Raw genomic sequence first — 22,485 nt, 5'->3', positions numbered from 1 at the left:
TACCCTAAAACAATCAAGATGCTTCTATTTTATTTTATATTTGTGCAACACTGACGTATTTACTACAAGAAATAGATTCTTAGATACATGGCCCACTTCCTGCATTACTTGAATATACAAACAATTTACCGCGCATTATTATTAGTATTTTTATTTTACAGACAGCTTGAAGCTGCAATGCGTACTCTGTTTTTTACATTCATATTTGGCACTTAATTTTCAACGTATTGCTATAAGAACAGCCCTTCCTTATTCTACGGAGAGAGCGGAAGAACTATGCTACTGTTATTTTTACGTCTTCTAGCAGCATGGCTTCCCAGAGCCACTTTGAGGCACGAGTTTGAGAACAATTAAGAACGCCGTATTTTGTCATCCGCACGGCGTGTTAAAGTCTCTAGAGTGGAAGGGAAGCCGCTGGAGAGTCATTTTTTAACTCTTTCTTGGAATGTGCCTTCTGTTTTCTGCTTGTAACTCTAATAGAAGCGTGTGAATACCGATGGCTCTCGGCTGACACTCCAGGAATCTTCTCTTGCATTCTTTGTCGTCCTGCATTCGAGTTTCCTCATCAGTAGAGGCGTGCGTGAGGTGACATGGAGAGAATGCCTAGCGTTGTTCCGATAGTCAGGATGATGAACAACCAGAGTAGGAACCGATCAATCACCAGGGCGACTTGTTGCCATTCGAGTTTGATGGTGTCCCTCCTTTCTTGTTCGGCCAACCGCATTTCGTTTCTTTCAATCGTTTGGTACACTTTGTTCAAAACTCGGACGAACTGTCTTTCAAACTGTTCCATGGGGGCTGCAATCCCCCTCGGAAGACTGTGAACAAAGTCCTGGCGAATACTTTGAGAAAGACCCCCATTTTCGCACTTTTCGACTTCTGGAAGTGCTTCAGCAGGAGATCGGTGGCACTTGGACTGCAAATAAACAAACAAGACTTTAATTTGACTAACAAGATAACTATTACTGCTAACTTGTTCTGTTAAACATTTTAATAGACTAAAATGAAGTTTTGGTCACCGAAACAAAAATTGCCACCTACTTCTAATGCTAAATTTGTCAACAAATTAACGATCCCAATGCTTGGCCGTCCTCAATTTGGAGTCACTGACCAGAAAGTAAACAGCCAGTAAGATAAAAAAAAAACTGTCTAAATACGATCTTGTATTTAAATCGAGAATACCAGATGCAGATAACTTTCCAAAGCTTTCACCAGGCTGTGTTTAGTTAGCAGTGCCAACATTTCTAAACTTGGACAGCCAACATTTCTAAATTTTCATCTCAATTGTTAGATGGGAACCGCTAATTTATAACACCGCAGCCAAATAAGTATCAGTTATATTATAGACTATTTTCTCTACTACTACAATTTTTGTAAAAATTATGATTCTTGAGAAGTAAAAGATTACCATAATTTGTTGTTTTCATAAGTTTTTTCCTGTACAAGGTAGTGTTGTCTACAATGCTAATTAAATGCCTATGACTGCAGACAAGCGGCAAAAGAACCGGTAAATGTGGAGGAAGGCAATGAGATTGTATTATGACATCGTCTGCAATAATAAGTATTGTGAAATTTGAGAGGATATTTCTTTGAACGGAACATTCTTTGTGCATCAGTTAATGTTTTGCCGCCATGGTCCAATGGTTTTCTCTGAGTTTCATTTCGTCAGAAATGGAGTTTCTTAAGAAACATTTAAAATTTGTGGTATTGGGTACTGCTTGCATCGGGTAGTTAGTTTAATTGTCCACGAATTAGTAGTAGGGAGGAAGAGAGAGAGAGAGAGGAATAAAATTAAAGAGAAAATGAGTAAGAGATTGAATGACAGACACACAGAGAGAGAAATGCATGCGTGTGCGCGTTTTTGCCAACTTGCAGAACAAGCAGGATTCAGGAAAAAAACTACACCCTCTGTCCAAAAAGAAACCGAACTTTTCGAAAATAGAAGAAACTAGTGGCGCTACCTGTCGTATCTTTTTGTTGTCGAAAGCGGTAACCTTCTTTAGTGTTGTTTCAACTGTTTGTGACATTTGCTTCATTAGAAGCCGAGTTATAGTGTGAAAAGCGACAGCGTGTTTTGACGAACAGTCGGTCGTCACGATATTCATGCCGTAAGCGACGAATTCTCGCTATCAATCGCTTCAAAACTTCGAGATAAAACTCACGACTGACCGTTTGGCCAGGCGGAACGAATTCTTTGTGGAATCGTAGAAACAAATCAGCATTGTCTTTACTTTTGACTTTTCCAAGCGATTTTTTTTCGGATGCCTCTCTTCCGGTGGTCTCCACTCAGTACTATGACTCTTTGTTTCGGGCTCATACTCAAAACACCACGTTTCGTCAGCAGTAACGATCGTTTCAGGGAAGTTTGAGTCCTTACGAGCGGTTTTAATGAGGTCCTTGCAGTGTTCAACTCGATACATTTTTTGGTCGTCGGTCAACTTGTGGGGAACAAATCGCGAATTCAATTTACGAAGACCCAAACTCTCGGTCAAAATGTTGTGCACAGTTGATTTTGGAATCCCCAATTCATCTTCAATCAATTTCACGGACGATTTCGGGTTTTCTTTGATGAAATCGCGCACTTTTTGGATGTTAACTTCGCTCAGTCCAGTTTTTGGACGGCTCGGATTTTCGTCGTCCTCAAGCGTCTCACAACCACTTTGAAATCGCTTAAACCACTCGTGAACTTGAGTACGGGATAAGCATTGATCACCTTATGCTTTTGGAAGCATTCGATGCGTTTTGGTAAAACTTTTACCAAGTTTAACACAAAAGTCAATCGCAGCTCTCTGTTTGAAACTCATTTTCCGACCGTTCGTCAAAACACACTGTCACTCTTGGCACTATAACTCGGCTTCTAATGGAACAAATGTCATAAACAGTTGACACAACACTAATGAAGGTTGCCGCTTTTGAAAACAAAAAGATATAACAGGTGGCGCCACTAGTTTTTTCTATTTTCAAAAGTTCGGTTTCTTTTTGGACAGAGAGTGTATACCATTGATCACATACATGTAACAAAACAAATCATTGAAAAGGCAGGTGAATATCAAAAACCCGTAGGTCTGTCTTTTATTACTGATTTTGAAAATGCATTTGATTCAATCTGAATGCTAGCTATTTTAGAAACCCTCAAAAAAAAAAAAAAAAAAAAAAAATCAACGAATTGAAAAAAAAAAAAAAAACATTGATATACTTAGTCATATGTACAAACATTTTCACAGAAATCATTACCAACAAAATACAAAACAAATCAGATTTTTGCTGGCTTCCAGAACAAGCAGATTCCGTAAAAAATCTACAGCAACTGATCATGTTTAAGTACAAAGACAACTCATCGAAAAGGCAGATGAGTACCAAAAACTCTTAGGCCCGGCCTTAATTGATTGTGAAAAGGTATTTTAGAAGCCCTAAAACAAAATCAAGGAATTGAAAAAAAAAAAAAAAAAACTTACATTGATATACTGTACTTAGCCATATATATATATAAAGTAAAAATCAGGAAGAAATATGAAATTTCCTTTAAAAAGAGAATTAGACATGGAGACGCTGCTTTACCGAAATTATTCACGTAAGGCTAAGAAGAAAATTTTAAAAATCTGGAATGGAAAACTAGAAGAATTATAGTAAATGGGAAAGAACTAAATCGCTTACAATTGCTGATGACATTGTTCTTTTAGGAAACTCTACGCAAGAACTTCAACTGATCAATGAATTGAATGTCGAAAATAAAAAGACATGAAATATAAGAAGCAAAGACAAAACAAAAACAATGTATAATAAATACATAACCAACAAGCCAGTACATATGGTACACGGGAAATTGATGTAGTAATAACTTCCTATGTTTACCTACGACAACAGATCACAGTAGATGGAGGCTGTGAAGAAGAAATTATACGTAGAATTCACCCAGAGGAAAATGGAAAGTTCATTGGTTGTATTACCATACAAGATAGAAAACGCAATATTTGGGTCAGAGCTCACAGTAGGGTGAGGGACATTATAACAGCCATTAAAAGATCCAAATGGCAATGGGTACGTCATATTGCAAGAAGTAACAGTCAAAAATTGACATACGTCTAGCGATGGAAAGAGAACTACATGAAGACCAAATAGACGGTGGAAGAATGAGATTGAAGAGATGGCTGCACTCAGTGGCATAGAAAAGCGCAGCATAGGACCGAAAGCAGGACTTTGGGGAAGGCCTTCTTCAGCAGTGGACAGAAAAATGGCTGATTAGATTAAGCATAGAGATAACCATACTGTGGTACATCTGGATGACTTTGACAAGTCGCTTTGTTGGTCTCTTTGATGGAAAATAAATTCTCGTCACACGGACTCATGTTCTTCACTCATTGTTGAAAATAAACTCTGATTGTACAATTAATGATAATTCAGACATTATCAACGTCAATTAAGTAATCAAACAGGCTCTTGTAATTAGGAATTACGAGCATTTGCTTGCTAAGGCTAATTACCAAAAGTGAATACTATATAGTGAAGCCTCGTAAGCCCCGAGACACGAAACAAATATATCAATGAAATAAGAGTTCGTAAATAAAGGACAGTAAGAGGAAAAGTGCTTACCTTTCCTGTATCGATGTATTTGGCATCCGTTGTTTCCAGATGAATAAATAAGATCTTTGCTAATACTCCAAACACTATTTTCTTAACGCACGAAGGTACTTCGGTCCCTCTCATGCCCCTGTGATGGATGTTGAGAGTGACGACCGACAAAGCCGTTGTCAAAGAAACCAGGGAGATGGTCACCCCGTAGTACAGCCCTGGAAAGTAGAGTTGAAGAAATTTCAATCCATTCCTCGTGAATTAAAAAATAAATACAATTAAAAAATAAATAGAATGAAGAAATGTGAACATTTCTTCATTCTATTAAGGGAAACATTCGCACAAGTTTTAAAATGCCGTCCTCCTCTTCTTCCCACCCACGCGCTCCCATTCATCACCCAGTCGCAGGACTACTTCGCGTAAAGTTCTTTCATCTTCGATTTTTCCATTTCGCGGCAACCTTGAACGGAGGTCACAGACGCAGTTAAAACTTGATGACATGTTTTCCTTTGGCGACTTAAAGGAGCGGGTTCGATTTTTTTCCCCCACCACCTCCGTGAGATCTTTATTACCGTAAGGTTAAGACTGGGACCTTACGGCAGCGAAAGCATCATGTCGGTGACAGGATGCGGAAGGCAAATCTTCCTCATTCTCCGTCTCCCCTCTCTCTCTCTCCGCAGTTTTCTTAATGATAGTGTCGGAGGTGACGGAAAAGTCGATAGACCATTCTATTCATCTGGAGCGCCTAATCATGTCAAGGAAACGATTGAGGGTGAAGTTAATGTGGTGAACAATCACTTGGTTCCTCACCGAAGGGTCCCGTGTTGATAACTCGTACGTCACGTGATACAATGACAGAAGTGGATTGACTTTCCGTTGTTTGTCAAAACCGTAGCATCTCGTGGTATACACTTTCGTAAATGAACATTACATTTCTTTGTCTTCCAAAGATGCTATTTTAAACTGTCATTCAAAGGATCTGGAAAAAACCAATTCATCCTATCCTGTAATTACATCGGGTGTTAAGTATACCGGGAAGGCTACTAAAAAGTTCAAAAAAGGCTAAGAAAAACTGGCAAAAGTGGCTTCTGCTTCGTGGTAACTGAGTATTGGTAAGGAGTTATACATAGAGTGAAAATGGGGGAATATTCTGAACTACTGATTTAATGCAATATACAGGGTGTTCCATGAAATGCTTATCTTTAAAACCACATCGTGTATCGCAAATAATCATAGTTTGGTTTTGGTTTATTTAGGTTTATGGCCGAAGCAGCACTGGCTATGAGGCCAGTGTATTATGTACGTTAATGGTGTGTTCTGTATGCCTGTTCGGAGAGACGAAAAATCCTCCACCCCCGCATGAGACTGGCTAACTCACCTTTCTGATAAAAGTTCTTCGCGTCCTGAACGGGAGTCGAACCCAAGTCTGTACAACCAAAGGGTTTCATCTATACCAATTGAGCTAGGGAGGCTCTCTGCAAATAATCTTAATCCTATTTATTAGGGTCAAGGATGGTTTTTATTCCAAGGATTGCAAAGTATAAAGATTTCATATACTCAAGAATTCTCTGGCAAACATCTACCGGCATGTGGTACGTAACATATCTCCTCCTTTGCCGTATTAGTCCCTAGTGGCCCGTTACGTTCGTATTTGGCATAGCGTATTACGATTTGAAACCACGACCGCCTCCAGGATGAGGTGGTTGGCCCTATGCCTCCTGCTGTGTCCTGTCTGTAAATGAGTGTGTTCACAGGGACAGTTTGCCTGTTCTAGGGAACGAAAATCCCCCTACCTCCGTACGAGACCGGCTAACTCATCTTTAGTCGAAAGAGACCAGATAAAGATTCCACATTGACTGATATGATGGATGCATTTTTTCAGTTCGCCGACATTGGATGAAATTTTTAGATGGTCAAGTGACAAATTTTGTTCGTAACAAATTTATACGATCGTGACAGATTTTGAAACGTCTGATTTCTGCTAGCGTTTGATTTGTTTCTACTTAAGAAGCATTGGGATGTAGGCAATCGTAACTGGCCAATTCTTGTATGAAACAGTCTATTATCAACAGAGAAATCAAGGCGTATTATTTTATACATTTTTTTTTTACTTAAAAAATATGTATTTGTTCTTTTATGGACTTTTATAAATTGTCCCGAAGTATAATATGAATAAACAAACAAAAAGTAATTCCAATCGCAAACGGTTGTGGCCCAGTACATTAACTCACGTGACTGTAATAAGGATCAGAGAATCCAGAAACTCGACTCGTTTGATGTTTGCAAGCGCACGGGCAAAAAGGAAACTTTTTGCCCGTGCGCTTGCAAACCACTAACGCCAAAAACGATCTATTTGACCTTTTATCACTTTGTCCTTTGTAGTGTTGGGAACATCGACTTGATCACCATGCGCAGACCATCCCAATAACGAAATCCACTTTTAGCAACAATCAATAACGTCTTGTACTTTTGTTTTCAAACTTTTCTTCTTACCATCACTGGTGAATCTTTTGTTATCACCGATATTTAAAGTTGCCGAGCTATTTTTAAATAAAATTCTATGCTGAAAAGGACTCATTAACGAAACATGAAAAATCGGTGAAAATTACTGATGCCATTTTTAAAATATATTTATTCTCCTCGTCTTCTCTTCTGTCTTTCTAATCGTTTCATAAATCTAAGAGATAAATAGAATTGCTGCGTCGGCTAGGACGTTCACAAATGAAAGTAAGCATTATAGTTGAAGTGCGCATGTCCGATATTCACAGGGACAATAAAACATGTCAAACAGAAGGATTATTAACAACCCAGGGCGAGATGATAAACCATTGTTGGAAGGACCACTCATGGAGCTCACTGCACATTTGTTATTAGCATGTGACAGAAGAACATTAAAAGGTGAGAAACTCTTGCAAATAGCCAAGTTAGGTTATGCTAAAAGCAGAACACGTTCCTCTGTTTGGGAGTTCAATAACGACAAGTCACTAGACATCATCAGTACTGTGCGCGATGGATAAAACTGTCCTGACGCAATGGCTTGTTAGATGAAAGGGGAATTCTCCCACATACAACAAAGTGTTGTGCCCTACGCAAAATTAGGTGGGAAAAGTTGCCGAATAACACACACAATTGATTTTCAGAGAAAACTGCAAAACATACTCCTCTTAATAATACTTGCTGGAAATAATACCTGGAAAACGAAGGTAAAATACTATAGAAAACATGAATTATAAAATTAGGACAATCAGGTTAAAGGTTAGCCGTTTTAAAACAGTTCTAATCCTTGTCATCCTTTCGATTTATTTCCCAAATTTTTGGCAATGTAATACATCGTTGGCTACGTGTATAAAGATGGAAATGGTTCGATGAGTAAATTACAGGAGACCCATGAAAGAGAAAAATTTCGACTAATTTCTATGACCTAGTGAACCTTTGAATTGTAATTAAATCAGATGGAAATTATTAATAATGCCCCACGAGACTACGTCCTGTCTAAAGAGAATTAATTAGTACTAATGTCATATTAATGACAAATATACGCTAATTTATATTTAATAATATGCATGTACTTACAGGTTAGCTACACTACTGTAGTTCAACTATTTCTCAGAACATTTTTAGCGCTAATTAATAGTTTATTAGAAATTTGAGTCGTCTGCTATCGAAACAAGAGTTATATCAGAGGGCGCTCGCATACCAGTGATTATTTACTTTACTTTTTTTTTTTTATTATTATTTATTCAAAGAATTGGCGATGAGAGAAGACTGCAAATGAATAAAAATGAAATGTTTTCTTGTTCCCTAAAGAGGCAGTTAGTGACATCGGAGTGATAAACGAGACCAGCCAAGAAAACGTGTTTGCTAATGACAATAATTATTACTAACAATTAATATTTCATCGTCGCACTAGTTAACTTAATTATCTTTAGCGAACCCAAATCGGAAACACTTAATGATTTATAAAAACTGACTCGCCCGTCATTTGCCGACAACTTTCACGTACATGACCGATCGGTAAACATTGTAAGCACTGGTTCAGCAGTCTTCGATATTCAGATGGCCACAGATATCCCTTCGTACAGATCCTGCACTATTTTTATGTCTTCCAAACGGGTCGTAATTACACTAGCCGACGCAGTCTGGGTTGATTACACCCCAATGACTACGACAAAGGCAACACATTCCCGGACACCCACTAACAAAAGGATAGCTGCTTCTTATCACATAAAAATCCATCGCTTTTATCTCCTAAAGGCAATATTTCGCTTACTATTGGATGGATTTCTGGGTCGCACAGTTTATTTGGAGCTGATCCAACTTTGATATCTCGTTCATGGAATGATCGGTAAACTCACTGTAATCTACCCTCTGAAAAAGGATGCTTACTTGTCGTAAGTTGGGAGAGATAAGATTTTAAAAGTACTCTAATAATGAATATTCTTTGTAAGAGATGAGAATTATTTGGTTCATTCAAGTCACTGTGACCACAGTGTGTGTGTGTGTGTGTGTGTGTGTGTGTGTGTGTGTGTGTGTGTGTGTGTGTGTGTGTGTGTGTGTGTGTGTGTGTGTGTGTGTGTAACCCTTATAAAACCATAAACAAACAAAAAAGATTCATTATTCTGATCTTGACATAATCTATGGTGGCAGATGGACAAAAACAGAACATGCTGATCCCAGACACGAACTCTTTCATGTCGATTGTTTTCTTGATTTGAAAGCAATGACACGACGGCCTTAGAACGAACATATTTGTCTGTTACCAATCTCTTTACTCTTTTGTTTTACATGATGATTGTTGATGAAACTGTCTTAAACATAATGTGTGCATGACGGTTAAGTTTCGCAAACATTAGACTTAATCATTGCAAAAAAGCAGGAACAAAGGAGAATATGAGCTTCTTTCATTGATAATATGGCCTGAATTCCATGATCCTTCCTCATCATATTTCCCAACTATTGTGGATTTTCGTATCACACCTTGTGAATTCACTATTTTGCTTCTTTTCAATCTTACTTCTTGAAGAACTACCATTAACATTAATGTTTTAAAATGTTGCCTATTTTTATTGTTCGTTCTCCCCTAATTCATATTAAAACCATACAAAAGCATACTCGTGAAGTCAAACAGACTTACCCATCTGCCAATAACATGTTTAAATCTTCACTTATTTTGTTCTATGTAAGGAGTATTGCTTACCTATAAGTGGAACGGTGTCCGAAGTTGGCGGCATACTTTCTCCAATCACCATCAGGAAAACTGTCATTGACAGCAGTGTCGTGATGCCTAGAGTTACCTTTTCTCCAGAATCAGAAGGCATGTAGAAGCTAAGAAGAGCTATGCCAGTAATGAGCACACAAGGTAAGATGAGATTGAACACGTAGAAGAGGGGTCGCCTCCTTAAGATGATCGAGTATGTGATGTCCGGGTATGGTTCGAGACAGCAAGAATAGAACACCTCGTTCCTTTCCACCACCATGTTGATCAAGTCCCACTCCCCGTTCTCCACGTAGTTCGACAAATCTCCCTCTTGGGTCTGAATGACAAGATTCACTTGAAAGCCATCGTAAGTCCAAGATGCAAATTTCATAGTGCAGGTTTGTTCGTCAAATGGAAACCAAGACACGTCTATCTTACAGGAACTCTTGAAGATGGCACTGGATAACCAGGTGAGGTTGCCGTCCGATACCACAATAACGTTGGTACTGAGGATGGCGTTGTTGTACTGTGAGTCAGCGCTGCAAACACATAAATCGAAAGAATGTAAAAGTTAGTTACTACAACTTAGTAATATTTAAAGAAAATGCTTACAAAACTTCTAAAAGTTAATAATTTATTGGTGACGTCTATATATGCAGATTTTAAAGTGTAAAGGAGGTCAATTAATGCATTATTTATATATTGTTTTCAATATTTTACAAACGTACTTATAAAATAAAACTTACTTGTTGTAGAGAATGATATCTGGTTTCCACACCTTCTCTGCAGGAATCCGAATAACGTGAACCCCTCCAAAGTGAGTGTGGTTCCATCGCAAGCTGTAATCCATCCACATCTGAAGACGAGAAGAAAGAACCTTATATAAAATGGTGTCTTTGTAAAAATAACATTATACATTGGAGTATTCGAGTACTAGCATCCTGCATGTAATATTTACATGCGGAATGTTTAGTATCAAGCACGTGAATGTTATGTCCCATGATACTAAAGTTAGTGCGCGGTATATTATGAATCAGTTTAACTCAATTCGAGTAAGCCTATTCATTCAATGCGCATCAACGGACAACATCTTTATTTTTGGATTTGTTGATTACATTAGCAGTATAATCGCACGATGACACACACACACACACACACACACACACACACACACACACACACACACACACACACACACACACACACACACACACACACACTTATAACTACATTAGATGGTAGTTGATTTTTATTATCCTTTCACATACCATTACGAACGGTGAACTAATGCCAAAAACATTTTAATTTGTTAAAATTCGAACTTTTCGAATGTCCTTATAGTCCTTATAAGGACTGGCTTAAAGGGGCGAAGCAAGAATGCTTTTCATCTTCCCCGTTATCTGTAGAGGACAATGTGGGGATAAGGTGTTATTGAGCTATTAAAGCTCTGATCATGGCAGGAGGGTAACAGCAATAGCCGAGCCTCAGTTAGAGCTTCATTGGCTACAGCATTGCCATCCATTACCCTCCAAGGGTATTAATCACCGCATCTCGCGGTAGCTTCCCACTGACCCTTTTCGAATGTTCGAACTTTTGCATCATTTATATTGAGATTATCAAGAAACGCAGATGGTAGGAGGCCTGAAATGGCTTGAAAAAGTTCCACGTTTAGTCTCTGGAGCAAGGTTTCCGAAAAAAGTAATAATAATAATAATAAATATACAAAAATAATAAAATTAATAAAAAATATATTAAAATATCTTTAATCCTCCCTCGGTATGAACGTGTGTATCCACTTTAGACATCCCATCATTACCTACTGACAACAGTAAGTAAGTTCTCTTCCTATAAATAAATGCCATAGTGTTGTAGTTCATTTGAATTTACTGACCACACGCATATGGTCTAAAAACTATTACAGGAACAGACAAATGTAACAAGTACAGTAATGAATATCAGATTTATAGATAAAAAACCGACATGCGACCATTTCTGTTCGATTAATCTCCTAGAATCTTATATAGAAATCCCATTAATAATCCCCCCCTCAACACAAAAAAAAATAGAATGATTAAAACTTGCTGATTAACATAAATAAAAATTTTATTATAAGTTCCCGTATTTGTTTTTAATGTTTGATTTCATGATCAAAGTCACTGAAGTAGCTTCAGATGTTAGTTATACAGATAAATCCACTTGAAAAAAGAAACAACATTTTTTTTTTATAAATCTCACCTGGTTCAGCCAACAATTAGTTGTCAAAATCTGGTTTCTTTCATCCTGTAAAAATAAGAACAAATTAATTCAAAATCTTAAACAAAAATTATTTATTATTTATTTTCAATGTGTTATTATGGAATCTTGCCCGAACGAATTTTATTGAAATCTTTGTAATCACGGGGCTTGTTTATACCAAATGAGTTACGGAAGCTCTACAGGACTAGTTTAACAATGAAAATTACGGCAATACAGCATAAGCGTGTGATCAAATAAACATTGCATTTCAATATAGTTATTCCAAGACAAACTCTGGGAACAAAAGGACTAGCAATGGGTTCACTTCTCTGACCAGCTCTAGCAAACCTCTACATGGAAAAATTTGAAAATAATGCTTTACAAAACGGGCACAAAAAAAACAAAAATATGGCTCCGCTATGTGGACGATATCTTCATCATTTGGCCAGGAACAGCACTAGAATTGATTACATTTAAAGACTATCTTAATAACTTACATGCAAACATAAATTTCACTCTAGAACTAGAAAATAAAAACTAAAAAAACTTCCTTTCCTAGACATCCTTATAGAAATAAATGAAAGAAAAAACAGATTATTGTTCTCCATCTATAGAAAACCAACAAACACAGGAAGATTTCTGCACGCTGCTTCACAACATCACCCCAAGCAAAATATATGCTTAATAAAAACCTTAAGGGATAAAGCATCCGCAGTACAGAAGAAAAACGGAAAGAAAAAATACAATACTTAACACAGATCCTACAACTGAATGGTTTCAATACTAAGTAAATTAAGAAAATTCTCCATACAGCACCTACAAGAAACTTAAATAAACAAGATTTCAAGAACGCGGTCACCCTTCCTTATATCAAGAATGTAACAGATAAATTAGCCAAACTTCTCGACAAGAACAACATAAAAGTGACTTTCCTGCCACTTGAAAAAATATCAAGATTTCTTCAGCCTCCGAAACCTCCACATCACCCAATGAAAAAACCAGGGGTTTATAATATTCACTGTTCCTGTGGCATCTGCTACGTGGGCCAGACGGGGAGATCGGGAGAATCTGCATGAGCGAATAAAATGCTTTGGCATTTCACACAACCTCTACCGGTCATGATGTACTCTGGGATAGAACAAACATGCCCTTGATAGATAAGAATTGTTTCACAAGAAAATTCAAAGAAGCAGCAAATAGGATTAAAATTCCTACTCAATGCAACAAAAACCAAGGTTTGATTTTAAATCAAGTGTGGTGATCGTTTATTAAAAACTTACCAATGTCAGACCTCGGACAGACTGAGCGTGAACCACAGAACGCGATAATAAATAGCACTGTCTCCAGCTAACACACATTAACGGTTGTATAGATCTGTTATTCGGTTTTTTGAACGAACTTTTTTGATGTTCACAGTGCCAACAAATGAATTGGTTTTTTTCGTAATTTCTTATAGTTTGTTCTTTAAACTGTTAGTCCTCTTTACCCCTGAAGATGTTAGTCTAACGACTAACGAAACTTGTCGGGTGTTGTTTTTTTAATACTTGTTTAGTTTTAAAAACAGTTTTCTTTAATAAACATGTGGTCATACAACCGGAATAACTATATTGAACTTCTTAACCACAGAAACCTCCGCAGGAATAAAACATTACCATGCTCTTACTGTATAATTGTTTGGGGACATATAACGCAGTTTAAAATGAGTCAATTTTCGATTGTCCATATTTCCGTTGTTTTCTCAAGAACTATCAGGATAACAAACTCACGTTATCTGAAGAATTATGGAGTGGGGGTAGCTATGTATAAACCCGACGAGTATGTGTGTGTGTGCGTGTCAAAAGTTATAACGTATTTATGACATAAAAAGTAGTGAACCTCTGTTGTATCGCCACTGACATATAAGTGTTTTACAAAGGCAAACGTACGTTTTATGTTTCGAAAGTGAAACAAAATGCACACTGGACAACGGTTGGTAAACAAATTAGGTCACAAGGTACTATTAAGTACCTTAATAAAGAGGAAATCCCAGGCAGCTAATCAAAGTGACTGCCAAAGCCAATGGACACACCTAATATTGTTTCTCACACTCCCACCACTCACTCCACACACTGAAGTGATTATTTTATAATAACTCATTATTATTGTATGAAAACTCCATGGAGTTTGGGTTAGTCACTGCTCACTGCAGGAGGTCAGCCCTACAGTACACTAAATTGACCTAGAAAATGAATTTTTGTCATTGATTTACTTGTGTGAATTCTGTGACTAATTCATCCGTTTTGCAGTGGTCGGGGAGGGGGGAATACCGGAGTATCAAAAAACATCTTTATATATTGGGTTTTTCATCCCGTGTACAGACAAATCGGCCTTCAGAACTCGCACAATTTACAGACAAAAAATACTGTTGTTGGTGATGATGGGCGATAGATGGCGTTGATGGTAGTAGTGTCGGAGTTGGAGAATTAAGTAGTAGTGGAGAGGATGAGATGTATTTAGCGAAGTGGAGTAGTGTGCCCTCCCACGATGAGTCCATGGACTCCTTGGAGGCGTCACGTAATAATAATAATAATAATAATAATATATTGAACACTTAAAAGTCATAGTCGCACGTCTTATATGATGCAAGACACCTTGCTTCTCTATTAGAAATGGTGATAACAAAAACTGAAGGTTTTTGTAAGTTGAAATGCATCGGTGCTGGAACTATGGCGTATCTGTTAAATAATATTTCAATGTCTTTCTGTAGGGAGGGAGAGAGAAATCCTCTCTTCATCCATTTCTTTTGTGAAGAGTTGACTGCAAGTGGATCTGTAATATTCCTCCAACATAAACGCAACTCGTTTGCCTTGAATAAAGCACTAATGTCATGGATTATGCACGAAGTAAATGAAGCAGTAGAAAACGGACACTTCAGCCTAGTTTATGTCGCTATAAGTATTCCTGTGATGTGTAAGTTTTCGGAGAAGGTTAAAATATGCATGAAATGAACACCGATTGGGTATCTTCTGCATGAATTTGAAGATTAATTCCATTTATTCACTGATGAAAGGGTATCGCACACGAATGCGACTGTTCGACCATGTCTTCTTTAGCAAAACGAAGGCTGGGCTTCTAACAGGTTGCCGAAACACAGTTGTGGAACATCTGGCGATGACTGGTTTCCCACGTACGAACGAGCGTGGCTAAACTGAGTTGGGTGGAGCTAACTTGTCGGTTCATAGTACATCCACCACAAACTATTATTTTCGTATCTGTATGCAGCGCCAAAAGGGATAAATCGAAAGCAAAATTATACATGAGATTAAAAGGTTGATTCACTTGTCATGTTCGTGTGTTCGCTGAATAAAAGATGAAACCGGGAGCGATAAAAGCACTAGAATACCTAAAACCACATCCTCGCTCTGTTCGTGGAGTTTTACAATTACACCATGAATAGAATTGATTACGAAATCGAGTTATGAATCAACTTGTTAGCATTTGTGTATGTGTATAGTTTTCACTAGAAATTCATTTGTGCATTAGTGGCGCCATCTGCCGACCATTTCTAAATCCCTTCGATGAATACGTAGACAGTCAAAATCCATACATTTAATTTGTTGAAATTTAAGTATCATAAAATAAAGTTTTCATATTTCATAAGAATTTTAAATTTCATTAATTTAAAATATTTTTAATTAAAAATTTTAAATTAATGAAATTTTAAATTTCATTAATTTAAAATTTTGGAAATTCAGAATTTTAAATTTAAAAATTAAAAAACCAGAACTTCGGTTTTTCAACCTGCATATTCTGGATTTTTTTCCAATTCAAAATATAAGTGGAACACACACCACGCACTTCCTAGAAATGCTGGAATTTTTGTTTATTTACTTCGATTCAAAGTTATGTTTCCGCACAGTCTAATGTACGAATTCCGGTTAGAAATACGAAGCCATATGTATTATACAATTGTCTTTTAAATATTTTTTTCAACTTTCACCTAAAAAATCAATTACCGCTGTGTTTTTGTCGCAATTACCGCAGTGTCTCCAGCTAATTTTTTTAAAGGGCCAAATACAATTGTACTTATGATAAGAGTCTTTGATTAATTTTCAACCAACGTCACCTTGGAATGAAGCCAATTATAAATGAACATTTATAAAAATTTCAGAATGTTTCGTTGGGAAAATCTGCCTGGGATCTAAAATATTGTTTGTCCCTCCTCCTCCTCCTACTTCTTCTCTCTCTCTCTCTCTCTCTCACACACACACACACACACAAAATTTACAAAATTACAAAATTCTTTGTAAAAGAGGTTTAATGCCAAAAGAAATTCATTCGAAGTTCATTAAAGTTTATGGGCACTCTTCTCCTTCGTTTTTGACAATTAATAAATGGGCTGCCGAGTTTAAACGTGGCCGTACCAGCCTTGAAGATGATCCACGTGAAGGACGTCCAAAAAGTGTAACAACACCAGAAATCATTGATCAAGTGCACGATTTGGTATTGAATGACCAGCGAGTCAAAGTGCGTGAAATTGTTGAGACTGTAGGCATTTCAAAAAAACGTGTAGGATATATTTTGCATGAAGAATTGCAAATGAAAAAAGCTTTGCGCAAGATGGGTGCGCGCTTGCTAACAGCTGATCAAAAACGCACTCGCATGAAAATCTCTGAACAGTGCTTGGAGCGTTTTAACAAGAATAAAACTGATTTTGTGCGTCGATTTATTACTATGAATGAGACTTGGATTCACCATTGCACACCGAATCCAAACAGCAGTCAAAACAATGGACAGAAGCTGATTGTTCAGCGCCAAAGAAGTCAAAGTCGGTTCTATCAGCAGGAAAGGTCATGGCATCGATGTTTTGGGATGCTAAAGGCATTTTGTTTATTAATTATCTTGAAAAGGATAAAAGAATAACCGGGGAATATTATCCCGATCTTTTAACAGACTAGACGAAAAAATTCGTGAGAAAAGACCCGGTTTACAGAATAAAAAAAAAATTATCTTTCATCAGGACATTGCACCTGCTCACAAAGGTGTTTTGGCAATGGGAAAATTGAGGGATCTGCACTATGAATTGTTGGAACATCCACCTTATTCTCCAGATTTGGGTCCCTCTGACTTCTATCTCTTCCTAAAACTCTTCCTCGCTGGTCAACGTTTTTCTTCGAATCAAGATGTGATTGCAGCTGTAGACGGGTATTTTGAAGATCTCACTGAGAACCACCACAGGGAAGGGATAATGGCGCCAGAGCATCGCTGGAATAAATGTATTAGTCTTAGGAGAGATTATGTTGAAAAATAAAGATGATTTTGAAATTATAGATCCGTTTTTTTTCATTGTTAGGTTGAGAACATTTTAGACCAACCTCGTATCTGAATGAGCAACATTGAAGATGAAAATCCAGCTGTATATAATAAAATACATAAAATGTATGCCAGTTGGCACACTCTTGAGAAATCAATTATGAGTTTTATATGCTACTGTTCCAAGGTTTCTTTTAAATTTTATTTGCAGAGAATTTCATCAACTCCAAGGAAACATGAACTAAAAGATCGTCCGTAAATTATGTTATTAGCTATGAATAAAAGGATTAAGTTAAATAGATATGTGGAGAGTAAGAAAAAAGCAGAAGTAGTTCACATGATTATATAGATAAATGGTATTCCAGCGGATAATTTGTGACCGTTTCAAGCCAGTTTCAAATCTTTCCACCAAGTACTTGCGATTACACGTGGGAAGGAGTCAAGATCGCTAAAGACGCTGGAAATTAATTAAGACTTGACAGAAACCAGACTGTCAAGACGAACAAGAACAACGTAAGAGAAAAAAGGAAGATAAAAGTCTGGTACGTCCTAGTTAGAAGAACAGGGTGGAAGGTGGAGATAACAGTTCGCATTTTTAAAAGAAGATGCGAAAGTAGAAGTCATCTGGTTTGTCTGAAAATCACGTGCAACGCAAGTTTAATTTTGGTACTTACCACGTCAATTATCTGTGTCAAGGCTAATCCGAAGGTCACGTTTAAAGGCTCCGATGCATTTCGGGACGGACGCACAGATTTGTCGTAGTTAGCCAGTAGGTACTTCGTCAGACGGTACTCGCTCTCGTCACCGACAACCAGGGATGCTGCAAAGAAAGCATTCAAATATGATCCAATTCGGTCAAGTATCAGGCGATGATTTTATATTGGAAAACATCCGTGGAACTTTTATTGGGATGAACAAAATCAATTTGCACATCTAGAAATTGTTATATTTCTCAGCCATACTTGGGTACCCTCGTAATGTTGTCTTAATTATTATTTAAAATACATTTTATGTTTTGCAATACACGTACTATTTGTGAACTGTGGTCAAAGTTCTATTAATAATACTGTGACCACTATTAGTCACTGACCAAAGGATTGAACAGTTTAGTTAACGGCTTTGACCCATCGATGAGGACAAATCAGTCTAAGCTTCCTAAAGTAATCTTCTTTTATGTTTTGCAGTTTTATTTACCAACATGCTATATATAAGTTGGTAAATAAAAAGAGAGAGACGCAGGTACTGAAGAATATAAAGAGATTACATACAGAAGTAGAAGAGACAACAAGCAGGACAAAGAAAAGTTCTATACTAATAAATATGAAGTTCTATACTAATAAATATGAAGAGATAGAGTTCCAGATGAGGAGGTACAATGATAAAAAATTGTTTTATTTAGTTAGTGACTTAAAGCGCAAGTTTAAGCCAAAATTGAATGTCATCAAAGACAGGAATGGAGCATTGCTAACAGAAGAGTTGGAAATAAAAAGCAGATGGGAAGAATACTGTGAAGAACTGTACAGCAGAATGGATAAAGAAAACGTGGAGACCTCTCACCAGGAAAATTTTGATTTGGAACCTCCTCCACTTAGGCATGAAATTGAAAGAGCAGTTAAGCAGCTTAACAGCAATAATGCACCAGGTGCAGATGGAATCCCAGCAGAGTTAATTAAGGCCACAGGGGCTGAGGGATAAGAGTGTTTCATCGATTGATTACAAGGATATGGGAGACAGGATCATGGCCTACAGACTGGAAGAAGACAGTTTTCATACCACTACATAAGAAAGGTGATATGAAGGCATGCAAGAATTATAGAACCAGTAGTTTAATATCACATGCAAGCAAGATTTTCTTGAAGATCATGCTAAATAGGATTGGGGCCAAAGTTGAGGCAGAGATGCCCGAAGAACAAGCTGGCATTAAGAAAGGTAAGGGCACCAGAGATCAGATCCTTTGCCTTAGACAGATCATAGAAAAATATAAAGAATTCAGACTCCCTCTAGTAATGTAAACTGTGGGAAGTAATGAAAAGAATGGTTTTCCTCAACACGCTATCAGGTTGATAGCCAACTTGTATAAGGAGCAACAAGCCACGGTAAGAACAGGTGTTGGATTGACTGAGGTTGGAAAAGAAGTTAGGCAAGGATGTCTACTTTCTCTACTTGTTTAGTATATATGCGGAGGACATCATGCGTGAAGCATTGGATAAGCTCAAGACAGGAATTAGGATAGGAGGTAGAGTGATCAGATGAGGTATGCTGATGATACAGTACTCCTTTGTAATGACATGGAAGAACTAGGACTAATTCTTGACAAAGTTAACAAAATCAGTAATAGCAGAGGACCTCAACTCAATCCTAGCAAGACAAAGATTATGAGAATCGTAATCTTTGTCTTGGAGATACAAACACGGAAGCTCTTGAGAAACAAGTTTACCTTAATGGAAAAAGAATTGAGGAAGTCAGCATGTTTGAGTACCTGGGATCCATTATTGTGAAGAATTGCTGTTCAGAAGACGTCAGAAGATGATTAGGAATGGCTAAAACAATAGTCAGCGACCTGTCTAACATCTGGAAGGATGGATCAATCTCCATGGGAACAAAGTTGAGGATTATTGATGCAGTTGTTTTTCCAACAGCGACTTATGGATGTGAGACTCGAAACCTAGAGAAGTCAGATAAGAAACGGATATCTGCTTTGGAGATGTGGTGTTACAGAAGGCTGTATCATATACTGATAGGCATACAAATGAATGGGTGTTATAAAAGATTAGTAGAACTTTAAGGCTCCTTAAGGATATTGACAGAAGAAAGTTAAAATATTTTGGACACATTGAAAGAGGGACTTCTCAGAACTGACAGTAATAGAAGGTAAAGTTCCTGGAAAACGAGGAAGGGGGTAGACAGTCAATGAGATGGATGGATGGTGTGTGTGTGTGTGTGTGTGTGTGTGTGTATGTGTGTGTGTGTGTGTGTGTGTGTGTGGAGTGACTAATCTTCAGAGTTGAGGTCTCGAGAAAAACAAATAGGCGAGGCCTGGTGTGGTACATCACCGAGCATCGGAGTGACCATGCGGCATCTGTGGATGTCCAGAGAACATATAGATAGCTATAAGTTAGTGTGAAAAATGCAAAATAAGAAACGATTTCCAAAATCACGTGGATAAAACAGTTCACGGACCACCTTTTTTTGGAGGTATACATCTTTTCATCGGGGTGATCTGAATTCTACAGAAGTCCTGGTATACGGAGATCAGTGATTGAGGAAGCGGTGATAAATGAGCAATTGGTGAGATGAGTTGAGTTCACTGGAAATCAGGACCGAGTGGTTGCTTTTTCAGTTTTAACAGATCTGAAGGAATGCGGCATTATTATAGATGCAAATATACATGAACAGTGTCCATGGAAAGTAATGGTACCAACTGATTTCTAATCAGTTGGTACCATTACTGAAAATAAAAGCAGGCACTCAGACTTCGTAAAAAAGTTAGATGATGAGTGTTTTTCTTTGTAGTGTGGTTGGGCAGTTTTTGGTTTCATGGTACTGCAGATTTTATTCAGATGGAATCCTTTAGAATTGTGGAATGCCATGTTTGTTGGTACACAGCACTGGAAAAACGGACACGTTTACTAAATTCCTAACAATTTCTGGATTTAAAGACCAAACACGCGACTAATGACCCGTTGTATTCCTTTTTGAGTGACGAACTGTGTTAATGTCTCAAATTGTATTATGAAAGTTCCTTCATTGGAACTGGTCCCTCGACTCTGATGGGCTCCCAATCCATTTTACTATTTGAAATGAATTCTTGTCTTTTCTCTTCGTCATCTCCAGTTCTCTCGTAAGTACTTTCAAAAGTAATTTAATAATAATAATATTGTGCCCACTACAAACAACTCGAGGAGTTTAAATGGAACTCTTTACGAAGTTCGAGGACTTCTGCCAAGTTTATCTGCTGAAGAATTCTGTTCAAAATTAGTATGCAAATGTTGTAACGCTCTTGTCCAACAGCTGTTAAAACGTAAAGGAGAAAAAAGGGGAAGAAGTTATTGTAGAATGAGATCTCTTTGGTTTCAGTAAAATATTTTACCATTCTTATGAGGAAAACCTGACTGGGACTTAAGATATTTCTCAAGACCATTAAAACAATAGTTTCAGTCTGTAGATGCTCTTAACTCATACTTAAAACATTGCTGTCTCAATTACCAATGCTAATTCATCTTACAAAGAATTCGAGTGCATTTATCATAACCGATAAGTCACTGTGACAGCTGACCATGTGCTATTATGTTACATCCTGTGTATGTTGAGCTATTTATAAAGTCAGGACTCCGCTTCTTCTTTTGTTGAATTCTTTCTGCTGATGCACACAACCATTTATCATTGCGAAAGGCTTCATTAGCTCCGGTTGTTCGACTGGAACAATTAATGTAAGCATCAAATTAAGAAGGAACATTTTCTCCAGTTTTTTTTTTTTAAATAGATATTGAGTGCCTTAGAAAGATATCGCCGGTCTTCCATTAACGAAATCTTATATTTGTATTACAAGTTTGTTAAAGCGACTGGCTTAAAAAAATATTGATACATACATACATACATAGAACGCTTACCTTGCAGAAAAAGTTGCATCAGTACTTGCAACAGCTGCATTATGCATCGTCAAAATCGACTTTGACGCCACCGTCTGGATCGAAGCCTCGACGACCTTCCAGCTTGACGTTTTCCGGATCCTGAGGTTGAATTATGGGAACATTACTACAAAGCTTCAGAGAATTTACAATTCGGTTTATAACAGCTAAATTAACACTTACCAAACTATCGCATTATGGTGTGTTAGTTGCTAAGAGAATAACGGTAAATTTCCTTTCTTATTTTATTCATTAAGCTTGTCACAATTGTTTGTAATTGCAATCAAAACAATTTCTGAACCCGATGCTGGTTCCACCAAAAAACAAACTCTGAACTGCACAGCCCGAAATTGTTCCAACTATTTTCTTTTTGGTAACCACAGACCCGTTGACGACATGTTGATGCTGTTGCGCCCAGTTCTTTGGGCACAACAGCATCAACACTGACCGCAATGCTTTATCAATGAAAAAAATACCTTTATATGGACTTTCCGGACTTTTTTATTGAAGGTAGTTAGCAGGTCTCACGCGGGTTTTGCAACGATTTCCTCCCAGACATTTATT

At 37.4% G+C, this 22,485-nt stretch overlaps 1 protein-coding gene across 1 annotated transcript; it reads right to left on the bottom strand.

Annotated features, from left to right (window-relative positions):
- Positions 1 to 565: 565 nt before the first annotated feature.
- On the bottom strand, positions 566 to 21,950 carry LOC150094534 (neuronal acetylcholine receptor subunit alpha-10-like). Its single transcript, XM_090412088.1, has 8 exons — positions 21,904 to 21,950; positions 21,588 to 21,709; positions 17,968 to 18,113; positions 12,002 to 12,046; positions 10,513 to 10,622; positions 9,767 to 10,305; positions 4,591 to 4,787; positions 566 to 916 (listed from the first exon to the last, which is right to left on the bottom strand). Exons 1-8 carry the CDS (start codon positions 21,948 to 21,950, stop codon positions 566 to 568), a joined length of 1,557 nt encoding a protein of 518 aa, XP_090268214.1.
- Between the last annotated feature and the right edge of the window lie 535 nt (positions 21,951 to 22,485).

The sequence above is a fragment of the Typopeltis vanoorti genome, chromosome 22 (genome assembly GCF_054136105.1).
Source record: "Typopeltis vanoorti isolate ZY-2024b chromosome 22, IOZ_Tvanoo_1.0, whole genome shotgun sequence".
Classification (NCBI taxonomy): Eukaryota; Metazoa; Arthropoda; class Arachnida; order Uropygi; family Thelyphonidae; genus Typopeltis; species Typopeltis vanoorti.
This window is presented reverse-complemented; position numbering and strand designations above follow the sequence as displayed.

Excerpts from the sequence above, each read along its gene's own strand:
- LOC150094534 (XM_090412088.1), bottom strand. The coding sequence starts at position 21,950 with ATGCATAATGCAGCTGTTGCAAGTACTGATGCAACTTTTTCTGCAAG. Across the intron at positions 12,047-17,967 it reads TGACACAGATAATTGACGTG|GATGAAAGAAACCAGATTTT; the intron begins GTAAGTACCAAA and ends TTATTTTTACAG. Across the intron at positions 4,788-9,766 it reads GGACACCGTTCCACTTATAG|GGCTGTACTACGGGGTGACC; the intron begins GTAAGCAATACT and ends TCTACTTTCCAG.